The sequence below is a fragment of the Crinia signifera genome, chromosome 7 (assembly GCF_055691185.1).
Source record: "Crinia signifera chromosome 7, ASM5569118v1, whole genome shotgun sequence".
Taxonomy (NCBI): domain Eukaryota; kingdom Metazoa; phylum Chordata; class Amphibia; order Anura; family Myobatrachidae; genus Crinia; species Crinia signifera.
In genome coordinates this window covers 61,060,344-61,072,686 of record NC_139223.1, presented here as the reverse complement: position 1 = coordinate 61,072,686, position 12,343 = coordinate 61,060,344, and the positions used below count along the sequence as shown (strand labels likewise).

The window sequence follows — 12,343 nt, the reverse complement described above, 5'->3', positions numbered from 1 at the left end:
TATTTGTCTCACAAGCAGAAAATTTAACATTTTGAAAATTGCTAAATTTTCCATTTTTTTACGACATTTTTCACAAAAAAACACAGACTGTATCGACCCAAATTTACCACTAACTTGAAGTACAATGTGTCACGAGAAAACAATCTCAAAATCACTGGGATAAGTAAAAGCAAAAAAAAGTTATCCCCACTTAAGTGATACATGTCAGATTTGAAAAAAAGGGCTCTGTCAGGAAGGCAAAAACATGCTGCGTCAGGAAGGGGTTAAGGGCTACTGCACTCACCTCTGTCTGTCCACTGGACATTTAGCAACCAACCCCTGAACCTCAATCTCCTCCTGAGCAACCTGGTCAAAGCACCATTGTGACGGAGCTGCCTGGTGATTGTGTTGGCACTGAACACCTTTTCCACATGTGACTGATTGTCTGACAAGGCAACGCTGAACACCAATCACGCCTGTGGCTGACTACCCAGCGACGTACTGCCTGCTTTTTGATCTGCACGATACGGCGACAGAAAGGTCCAGGCTGCCACCACAATATATGCTGAACATCCCGCAACTGACCACCATATATGCTGCTGGGGGGTCCTGCTCTGTTCCCCATCACACGCTACCAGGTGTGGGACTGATACTTATCCTCTGTGCATACAACCAGAACTACCACCAGAAATAACTCGTGGAACCAAGGTCCTCATTTCGTAAATGGTCCTTTTCTCTAATTTTGCCAAAGTGGTATCCTATCTCCACTCCTCCAATGCACCTTTGCAAATTTGAATATCAAATTAGCACAGGGGCATTGGAGGATCAGAGATAGGGATACCACTTTGGCAAAATTAGAGATGAGGACCATTTACAAATTGAGGACCTTGGTTCCAGGAGGACTCAATTCAGACTTGTCTCATGACCATTTAGTTTTCACTGTCATCTAATTATACACCTACCCCCCTTAAATAAATATTTATGCATAATTTACATAAAGTTATAAAGAATGTTGGATTCTAATTTGCATATACCTATAGAGAATCCATTTATATGTGCATGACAACTATTGATTGTACCATATAGAAGTACTTTTAAAGTTCAGGTTGTTTATAATATTAAATTAATGTAATTCAAAATAAGTTCAATATCTACCCAGAACATTGGTGACATCTTTCCTGCTCATTCCGGGTGAGACGGATTTGATTATACTAAATATTGGCCATACCTGATATCAGCTCCTCATCTTTTTTACATGTACTTGTACAATTACTGAACACGCATCCTGTTTGGGAGGACCCACAAAAGACCCTGCTACGTGAATATAGGGAACTATTCCCAGGCCAGTTTCTTTACCAATTGAAGTATCCTGTTTTAATATATGAAAATAAGGGCTGCTAAGAAAGATGCCTTTATGGGCAATTAGGGACTGGTTCCCAGGACAGTACAGTTATCTCCAGTTGACAGCAGAAAGCCTATTATCATTTAAGACGGTGTACAGAAAACATTATGTGCACATAGGGACCAACACTCAGTGATACGAATCACACACATAAGAAAAATCCATTGGAATCAGCGCCGGGTTTTTATCCCTTTTGTTTAATTATTGTACTTTGTGTACAGGAGTGGTGCTCCTTGGATACATACCGGGCTGCAGATTCCTGGGAGCGCAGTGGAGTCTAGCTTTCTCTTTTTAAATAATTACTGAGTGGGGTTCCCAGCGCTTGGAGGTGTTTTTTTTTTCATTATTTCATTAGCTGTCAGCTCTTCCAATCTGCTATAGCACAGCCCCTGTTCTCCACACCGCACTGATGACTGAATTCACAGTGACAGGCGTAATATATTAGTGTTCATTCTAGCACCCGCTATCCTTGAAAACCCATGCAGTTCCTTTTCCCTGCCTGGGGTGTCGCTGTCTGCTGTAGTGCTTCTAGCACAGTGTGTTCTGTATATCAGCACTGATATGCAAACTAGACCTGTGCTAGAAACACCACAGCAGACAGCGACATCCCAGGCAGGGAACAGGAACTACATGGGTTTTCAAAGATAGCGGGTGCTAGAATCAACACTAATATATTGCTAGCAGGGTATTACACATTTTATTTATAAAGGAGCCACAACTGGTTCCCAGTGCAGTACATATGGAATATTTCACTGTTATTGCCAACATGAACAGATAGGATGGGAGTAAGCTCATTTTAAGGGCAATACTTCAAGATGTATAGGACCTATATTTTATTATTGCCAGTTCATGGAGCTAAAGCGGACCATAGAGAAAAATACCTGTTTCTGTCCAAACACAGCACCTATGTTCTCCTTCATGTTACTTGAAGTGCCACTTGAGCAAACCACAGGAGTTTTCTTCCCTTGGCCCACCTGATTGGTGCAGTTTATACGAACCCCCGTTGAAATGACACAGTACGCCTGTAAAACCTGCACCATTTTTGCAAATTCCTTCAAATGAAAAAAGAAAAATCAGGAGGCTTATTATATATCTTAATATATATATATATATATATATATATATATATATATATATATATATATATATATATATATATATATATATATATATATATATATATATATATATATATATATATATATATATATACCATGGGGTTGATTTAATTGTCTGCAATATAATTTCAGTAGACATGCTCTTTTTGTATAGATATTACAAGTCACACACACATTAATTCTGCAGTGTGTGTCCGATGTGAAGTCCATGAAAGATGAGAAGTCACACTGAACCCCCAAATAATAAAACATCTATAAATAGAAAAAAGTGTGGAAGGCCGTTATTGGCCATAAGCAAGGTACTGAAGGCTGTTAGATGTTGTCAGGGCAATAACTAGGGGAGTGCGATCAGAGCACTGCCGCTGTCCTATACATTTACACGGAATCACTACTGCAGTGCCACCTCAGGATGATTCAGTCTTGCACACCACAGACCTTACAGTGCCTTGAACAACCTGAGGATAGGCATGGCTGTAATTCCCTGTGACTGTGGCCCCGCCCCCTCCGTATGATCTGGCACAGCACAGGGCGCAGGTACAATCAGTGAGGGGAAAATTATAACCAGTAATTGTATATCAGGAAATTAAAGTGTTTAGAGTATGTTGGGGTACATTAATGTGTCTCTATAATGATATGTAATTGTGTATATACAAGTTGCCTCTCCCATAAACTTCCCCTAAAAAATACACACTACATGTTATCATTTAACCAATTTTTTCTGTTTTTTTTTTTTATAGGAAATCACGTGAATAATGACATCTTCAAAGGCTGTAATTTCCTATTTAAAAACCTATAAATACATTATTATTAATTGGGAGGAGTGACCCAGGGGTACTGCACTATGTCACGACATTTAAAATAAGGATTTTCCATACTTTTGACTTAGTCTGGATCTGTAAACTTAAATTTGCGTTAAGGGGCAAATTCAGTCCCTATTTGGTTGCACTTGACCGATGGTTTCAGGATTGCACATGCACTGACCGCAGCAGGCATGTGTTGCGATGATGCTGTGGCACCAATCAAAGTGCCCATATTATCTGCAGTACGGGCAGTCGCAGGAGTTTTGGGCATCAATGCAAAGCTTTGCAGAAAATTAGGCCTTTGAATGTGTTTTCTGGGCACACTGAAGGCAGAAGATATGTTCAATAAAGTACATATGCCCCATTGTGAGCTTCATACTTCATTTCCCAGGGCTGACCGTCTGAAATTGGAAACGGACGGCAGCTCAATAACTTGTCTCTTTTCTGGCTTGGGGCCAAATGTTATAGCCAGTGACTTGCAGTAACCTGTGCACGATTCCAGCGAAACAATCATTAGATTTAAAGAGGCAATTTGTTTAAGGACAAAACCAGGTTGGTTTCAGGACTCTTGCCAGAATCGCTCCGCAAATTGCATGCTATTACAATAGGTTCAGAGTCTGTGCCGATTCCCAGCAACATACCTTCTTGGTGTTTCGCTGGAACTCTTTGTGCCGCACCGGCAGGGTATAGAAGAGCTGTTGCACACTGACTGTTGTTCCCTGCTGTCGGGGGAGTGGAGATTTCTGAAGGATTCTTCCATTATGATCAAACACCAATCGGGTACCCACTTTAGCTGACTTATGGCAGGTGAAAATTGACAAATCGCTGCAGGATAGAGCAAACAAAAACTAAAATGTCACTTTAAATAGTCAGTTACTTGTTTTACAGAAATACATCAAACTTTATACAAACATTTCTTCACTACTACAACATATGCACAGAAAATATAGTACAGTAATACCCCTTTTACATTGCAGCTAATTACCGGGTATAAGCAGGTTTCTTGCCGGTTCGATCCGGTAATTAGTGCGATGTGAAATGGGTTACCGGTTACAGCTAACCGGTAGCAACACTGAAATCCGAACCAGGAAAAAGCAGAGTTCTTATGGGTTCGTTGCCGTGTAGCTGTGCAGTGTGAATGGGTTAAACGGGTTGAGCCACCCGTTTCCCATTTCCACTATGGAGGAGGCAGCGCTTCAAGCAGCGCCAGCTCTAAGCGTTGCCTCCTCCCCCACCGCCGATGATGTGCCGACGCTCCGCCGCGCCCCCACATGGCGTCATGCACATGCAGGGTCGCACCAGGACTGAAGCGTTTAAAAGTCCCGGTTGACCCTGCATTTGCGGTCTGAAAGCAGTATGAATAAGAAATAAAAGTATGCCAAAATAAAAATGCCCTTGATATTCTCAACATCAAGCAGTCAATAGAACACTGAGAATACAGCAACACATACTTAATCTTACCTTAAAGCACACAATGAACTTAAAGCTTCTCCCCGAAATCCAAATGTTTCCACGCTAATCAGGTCAGAGAAATCTTGCAACTTGGATGTATGATGTTTTAGGGCTAAAAGGCAAACAGTAAACCATGAATTATAGCTTATTAATCAAAACACACTATCATAGGATATACTGTAACAGTGGTTCCCAAACTGCATGCCAGGTCACCCTGGGGTGCCTCGGGACACTTTAAGGGGTGCCCTGAGTTGGAGGTCAAGAATCAATTCAAATTATTTCTGGTCAATGCAATAGACAAAACTGGAGCTTGTGGCTTCCAATCACAAAATATGTGCACAAACAGAAGTAAATCTTATCCCTCACCACATAATTAAACCCAAGGAGGACCCATAAAAGGCAATTTACTTAATTTAAAACTTCTCAATACGAAAATTCCAGCCATGGGGTGCCGTGAAAAAATTCTGATACTCTATGGCAGGGGTCTCAAACTATTTTGCTCTGGGACCCCATTAGACAATAAAACATATGACAGGACCCCAGCAAGTTACCATAGAATGGTTTCCACACACGTGTGGTCAGCAGACGGCACATGCATGGCAGCGTTGTGGAGGCACAAAATGAGGAACAACTCAGACAATTCATCTGATTTTTCAGACTCCTTGGATCATTCAGAGATTAGAGTCATCAGCCTGATGGTCAGCAACCCCAAGTGGAGATGGTCATGATGCACTGGGTCAGGACTCCCAGTTTGAGAACCGTTGCTCTAGGGTACTATGATTCACAAAAGTTTATGGGGCATCCCCATAAAAACGCTGGTCGTTCCCATGGGCGATTTGGCGGGCGGGCGGGCTCACTGGTGCTCGGTAAGCTGCAATATGCGCAGCTTACCGGGTCATCCAGAATCAGGCCCAAGCTGGGAATAATGCAGTCAGCAATAGACATGGTTTTATGATTCAGAAATTTATATTGGGATTAGATAGAACAACATATATCAAACATATCTTGCCGGCCATTTTAGAAATGTCAGCTTTGTTATGTCCGTGACTTCATTTAAATGCACAAAGCCATTCTGTGTACACTGGGCACCACTGTATGGGCGGTATTCAATGCTGCCGATGAGGGGGTTTCTGCGGCGAGGGTGGCTTGCATTCGGCTAGGATCACCGAAAAACAAGCTATCCTCGCCGACTAACCCCCTCGCCCTATTCTATGCTCCAGGGAAATCCTCGCCATCCTCTCCCCCAAACGGCAAGGTTTGTTGCTAATACAACAAGCCCGCTGCATATAGCGGCCAGCCTCGCCATTTGGACGGCCGCACACGTCGCTTCCTCCACACTGAAAAACACCAGCGAGGAGGAAACGGCAAGTGAAGGGGGGGTGTCAATACTGACCCGCGAGCTATGGGCACTGCTCACCGTCATAGTTCGCCATGTTGTATTGAATATACCCTTACATGTGTCACATCCAAGACCAGTGTTCCAGAAAGCACAGTGGTTAAAAGGTCTACAGTGTCTAGGTAAACAGTCAATAGGTCCACACCAAAAGGTTGACATGCAAAAGGTAGAAATGGTCCAAAGGTTGACATGAAAAATGTCGACACATGGACAGGGCGACATGAGTTTTTCACAACCATTCATACTTTATGATCCACGTGGATTAAAACTGGGAATGGTAAAGTGTGCCGAGTGAAGCAGGGTACCAGGCCGAAGCATGACGAGCAAAGCAAGCCATACGAGGGTACATGTTACACCAATTGGGGGTTCATGTCTACGGATGTCAACATTTACACCCAAAAAATTTGAAATACTCCTGTAGACCTTTCAACCTATTTGCTGTCTAACCAGACACTGTAAATCCTTTCAATCCACACCCGAATAAAGTCTGATGGAAAAGCCATGCATCTAGTAAAGGTGCAGTAGAGTATGAACAAACCAGCAAACTGAATGGGCAATGCATTATACCCCTTTCACATCGCAAATCCCGGGTCACACCAATATTTGGACACAGCCCCGTCCCGGTAACAATCCAGCATTGACGCTGCCTCCTTCCTATAGTGTGAACTGGACCCGGGTTGCTTGACCTGGGTTACCCATTAACACTGCCCAGCAACCCTTCTTTTAACCAAGGTCGGAATGCCGGGTTGCTGGACCTGGGTAATTTCAAAAGACCCTTTCACACCGCACATCAACCCGGGTTGTTTGTGCGATGTGAATTTCTTTGATTTCAGATGAACTCTCCATTATACCAGTAGCATCACTTGCTTTTGTTTTATGGGATTCCATCAAGAAAATTCCTTAGCATACCTAGCTATGGTAAAGCAAGCAGAAGGCTGCAGTGCAGTATTAAATCCATTGAGCAAACCTGGTAACATATGGTGGCTTTGACAGCATGCATATATTGTAGTCCAAAATCCCATATCGGGTAATAAATATCACAGAAAGAATTCTTACACACTCACAACAAAGCTGGCAGTGTGCAATGCTGTGATCTCATTCACATTTATTCAGAACCTTCTACTTACTTAAGCCTTCAAAGTTATGTTCCTCTACCCCACATCCATTGTCAGACACTTCTATGAGTTCTGCCCCAAACTCCTTCAGTCTTATATCTAAAGGACCAAAAATAAGAAAAATGAAACAACATCTCTGGAAGTTGAACTATTCCTTCTTTAAAGCTGGACACACATAGGCAAGTAGAGACGAGAGGGAATTTTCAAATTATAAACAGCAGCACAGAGTATTACTGATCAAACTTCTCATGCATGTCCAAGTTATCGGGCCTACATATGGGGTGAGTTCAGGGCATTTTCACTAGATCGCTTAGAAAATGCCCCAATATCACTCTGCGTGTAGAGGCCATAGTGAAAGCAATGCGAAGACCCGCGCAATGCTATTCCCCGCAGATTAATATCCAACATGCTGGATAAATCTAGTTAAATCGCCGGGCAGGGCCAGTGTTCTCACCGAAGAACACTGGCCCTGACAGATCGCTCAGCGCTGATACATTGCTGTGTGCTGAGCGTTCTGAGTGTAGACTCCTTAAGTTTGAAATAGAAAAAGGTTACACCCCATTCTGAGCTTCAAAATGTTAGTAACAGGACAGACGCATGATGTGCCAACCCTGTCCCACTGGCACAGGAAGACTGTGGAAACTATACATTGCTATAGAACAGGGGTGGGGAACCTTTTTTTGTGCCAAGGGCCGTTTGTATGGGGCAAAAATCCTTCTGGGGTCATATGTAAAAATTTCTCTTACAAATTGTCCTGCCGCAGCCGTCCCACGGTCTGGCAGCTGCCGCTGAATAGGACTGACAGTCTCCGACTGCTGTTGATTAAGAGGAATCTCGCGAGAACTACCGACCTCTCTCGATAATTCCCTTGTACTCCCCGCAAAGTCCCCGGCCAGGTGGCCAGGCCACTCAGGCCGGCTACGGGGGCAGCATACGACCCCCGGGCCTGAGGTTCCCTACCCCTGCTATAGAAGATCAAAGTCAACTTGTCTCACATTCCAAAGTTTCCTTGATTTATGGATTGTACTATTAGAGCCACAATTCTGCTTGTTTTATTCCATTGGAAAACTGTAAAATATATATATATATATATATATATATATATATAGATAGAAAATGGGGGGGGAGTGTGGTCCTTTTTCTGCGCTGGTTAGTGAGCAGCACTTCTACCGTACCTAGCTGTTAAATGTAGGTACCAGGTGGGATAGATAGAAGAAGAAGAGATAGATGTGCGCTCTGTATGTTTCACCACTTTAGTACATTAGCAATCATGCATTGGTACATAAAAGAAGTTTTTTATTATAAATTTCATCACAATAAAAGAGTGTCAGTAAAAGGCTTATACAAAGTTTGGTTCACCCAGCGAGGCTGCATACCCACAGAAGTTGGATGTTCACTACTATTTGTTTTTTATCCACACATACGTGGGAGTGACCTCTGTGGTAGAGCAGTTTCTTTATTATCAGCGAAAATTGGACTTTTTGAAGTCCCATATCTCTGCAGGACAGTTTCACTATTATCAGCGAAAATTGGACTTTTTGAAGTCCCATACCTCTGCAGGACAGAGATTTTATCTGAACGTGGTCAGTAACCCTTCACAAATCTATCCTCATTACCGGAAGTAATTAGTCTTCACGATATAATTCAGATTGGATCCTTATTTTACCCCTGATGAAGTCCTAAAGGGACAAAACGCGTAGGGTTCTCGCATCCTAAGAAATTATACACATCATGAAGTTGGATCTGATGCTACTTATTTGAACAAAACTGTGATCTGAATTTGAAAAGTGAACCAAACTTTGTATAAGCCTTTTACTGACACTCTTTTATTGTGATGAAATTTATAATAAAAAACTTCTTTTATGTACCAATGCATGATTGCTAATGTACTAAAGTGGTGAAACATACAGAGCGCACATCTATCTCTTCTTCTATATATATATATATATATATATATATATATATATATATATATATATATATATATATATATATTTATTTATTTTCAAGCAATCATTTGTTCTTTGGGAGATCAGCATGTTTGTTCCACTTTCGGTGGCGACAAATCTACTTTACAGAACAACTAAAGCCACTGTTTCCCATTGACAGCTGTCACTGTGAATTGCTGGGCGGAACAACATACACATCACATAATAGAGCAATGTGTTCTCTTTCACATCTGAGTAATATGCCAACATGATAAGGTGGAGGTGCTTCTGTAACATAGGGTAGAGCACAGAGTGACTGATATCTCAGCTTGTTTTTTATTGCAGAAAAGCACTTTGTGGATTCACAAATGGAAGCAGGGCTAATTATGTCACAGCAGCTCAAATGACTGCATTCTTCACTTCCATCGGGGCACTGCTCTAAAGGCGTGATTACAGTTTCAGCTGTCTGTAATATAGTGGAGATGCAACACCTAACAGACTTTTCTAGGTTACCACTAAATTTCTGCTTTCTAGATGACCTTTACAGTATAAATTTCAGGTTTAGAGATCTTTTAAGAGGGAATAAAAAACCAAGGTAACAAAATAAGATACTATAGGAGCAAGCTAAAATATTTTATTTTTGAAACATACAGATGAAGAAAATATGAATTGCCTTATTGCTGACTTGTTTTTAAAATAGAATGGTTTACAGCCGAATTGTAAATTCAGTGCCTCCATATTCTTGGGATCATGGCACTGTCACACAGTATGTACTTTTTCATAATTAGGGGTAATATGAAAAATAAGTTGGTTCCAGGTTTTTATTCTAAGCAGAAAATCAGAGCGGTACATTCTCAGAACGCAACACCAGCTTTCAATGAAGCCAATTTAATGAAGGTTTAAGATGCTATTCAATTATCGCTGTACTTTTCACCAGGCAAAAAAGAATTGGCAATAGTCAGACATTTTTTAGGGTGAACTGTAGTCGTCCTATTCAATACCTGTGCCGATTTTTTGACTGGTTGAAAAATCCGGCATGGTCGAAAACCACCTCGTAAAGCAAATTCACTGAAGATAAATGTTTTTTCCATCTGATTTTCGTAATGTTTTCGCCAATGCCGATTGATTGCTTGCCTGCCTGCACCCCCCCCCCCCCTCCCCATATTAAAAAGGTAGAAACGGCAGAGGGGAATTAGTGAACTTTTTTCAAGGAAGCCTGAAAAACAGCATTTAATTGCTGCTGCGCGCTCCCTCATCATCGCCGGGAAAGACCAGCAGATGAGCGGCTTTGCATAGCTCTGTGCTATGCAAAGCCGTCCTCCCCCCTCCGTCGGCGCTGAGCACGGGGAAAGCTGCTCGGTGTGTATGCCTTGGGGATGATCGCTGCTGCGCGCTCCCACATCATCGCCGGAAAAGACGTTCATCTGCTTGGTAACACCAGCAGATGAGCGGCTTTAAGAACGGCTTTGTATAGCACTACCCTATGCAAAGCCGTCCTCCCCCCTCCGTCGGCGTCAAGCAGTGGAAAAGCCGCTCAGTGTGTATGCACTGAGCAGCTTTCTCCCCAGCGATGCATGCGATCATCGATGTCCATACACACTGGGCATAGTCGCCCAGTGTGTATGGACCTTTAGACAACAGCTCAAAATCTGTGTACGCCCCATAAGAGATGCATTCAATGGGATGCGGTCATAGGTTCTGTCGACCTTGTGACCCATACCCGTGATAACAGTGCGCATCTTGGGTCTGCAATCAGATTGATTTTAAAATTCCATCCTAAAACCCCTTACCAATACTCGTGGCTCCAGCATCAATGCTGTTCTCCAGTAGCTCTTTCACTGCAGTAGCGAGACTCAACACCACCTGACCAGAGCAGATCTGATGGACAGACTTGCGATCAATCGGCTTTATCGCTTTAGCTGCTTCAGTGCTGAAAAGGAGTCAAATAAACTACAATTACAATATATGTAATAATATATATATATATTTTACCAGAGCACTGAAATCATAAACTATAAGAAAAGAAAATCGTTACTTATGCAGTAACCTGCATAGGGCTTTGATTCCGGAATAATCTGTATAGCAGAAACAATGTAACCAATTATATCAGTAATGGGTGACAGGTGGTGCTGGGGATGCAAGCAGCCTTTCCAGGCCCCACTTGCAGTCCCCAGCTCCTTCCTACATTGGCACACTTTAGTTTAAAACTACCTGTCAAGTACCAACAGGTCATGTTTTCCAGGTCTCCTCACAGAATCACAAGTGAAATAATTCCACGTGAGGATCTTTTAAAATGTGTCAGTGAATAATGAGTGCACCTGCTGGGTGACCTAGAAAACGTGCACTGTTGGGGGTCCTTGAAGATCTAGGCTGAGAACTACTGGTTTAAAAGACCTGCTGCTTTGTTATTATGGGTATGGGTCATAGAGTCGACAGTCATCAGACCAACACATGGATAAGTCGACATGACTTTTCCATGTTTTTTTGTGTGTATATGTCTACTTAAGTAGACATAAGTGTACCGTGTCCCCTCACATGGCTCGCCATTCTTCGAGCATGGTGACTCTCTGCGCTCGGCACACTAATATATTCTCACTCTATGCTTGGATAGTAAACTATGAAGAACCACTTTTCTCACAAAAAAAAAAAAAAAAAGAGTGAAAAACTCCTGTCGACCGAATGACCATGTCAACCTAGTGACCACATCCAGGTATTACACTTTACCTTCTTTCATCGATTAACTAAATAAAAAATGAGGGTACTTGTGAGTTATCTGGGCGCCCGATTTCTAAATCGGGTCGGATCGGGCACATCGCATCGCATCGCATGCGACCATCGGATGCGATGCGATGACCCGATTTTTCCATAGGAATCAATGTTAAAATGGACTGAGTCCATTTTAACATGGAATTCAATGGGAAAAAGGGGTTCTTTTCATACCCCTACTATCCAAGTGGGCATGGAGTTGGATATAAACCTGTGGCGAGCGTAGCGAGCCACCGAGCCCGAAGCGTGGCGAGCGTAGCGAGCCCCGCGAGGGGACACAGAATACCGTCCCCTCGCGGGGCTCGCTACGCTCGCCACGCTTCGGGCTCGGTGGCTCGCTACGCTCGCCACAGGTTTATATCCAACTCCATGCCCACTTGGATAGTA

The 12,343-nt window shown here is 42.6% G+C and overlaps 1 protein-coding gene across 1 annotated transcript in view; it reads right to left on the bottom strand.

Annotated features, from left to right (window-relative positions):
- Nucleotides 1-12,343, bottom strand: part of PMS2 (PMS1 homolog 2, mismatch repair system component) — a 49,338-nt gene that overhangs the window by 36,139 nt on the left and 856 nt on the right. The window contains exons 2-6 of the mRNA XM_083153200.1: nt 10,981-11,120; nt 7,275-7,361; nt 4,761-4,863; nt 3,941-4,124; nt 2,263-2,433 (exon numbers count right to left, since the gene is read on the bottom strand). Coding sequence (XP_083009326.1) covers nt 2,263-2,433; nt 3,941-4,124; nt 4,761-4,863; nt 7,275-7,361; nt 10,981-11,120 — 685 coding nt within the window. The remainder of the gene's footprint in view (nt 1-2,262; nt 2,434-3,940; nt 4,125-4,760; nt 4,864-7,274; nt 7,362-10,980; nt 11,121-12,343) is intronic.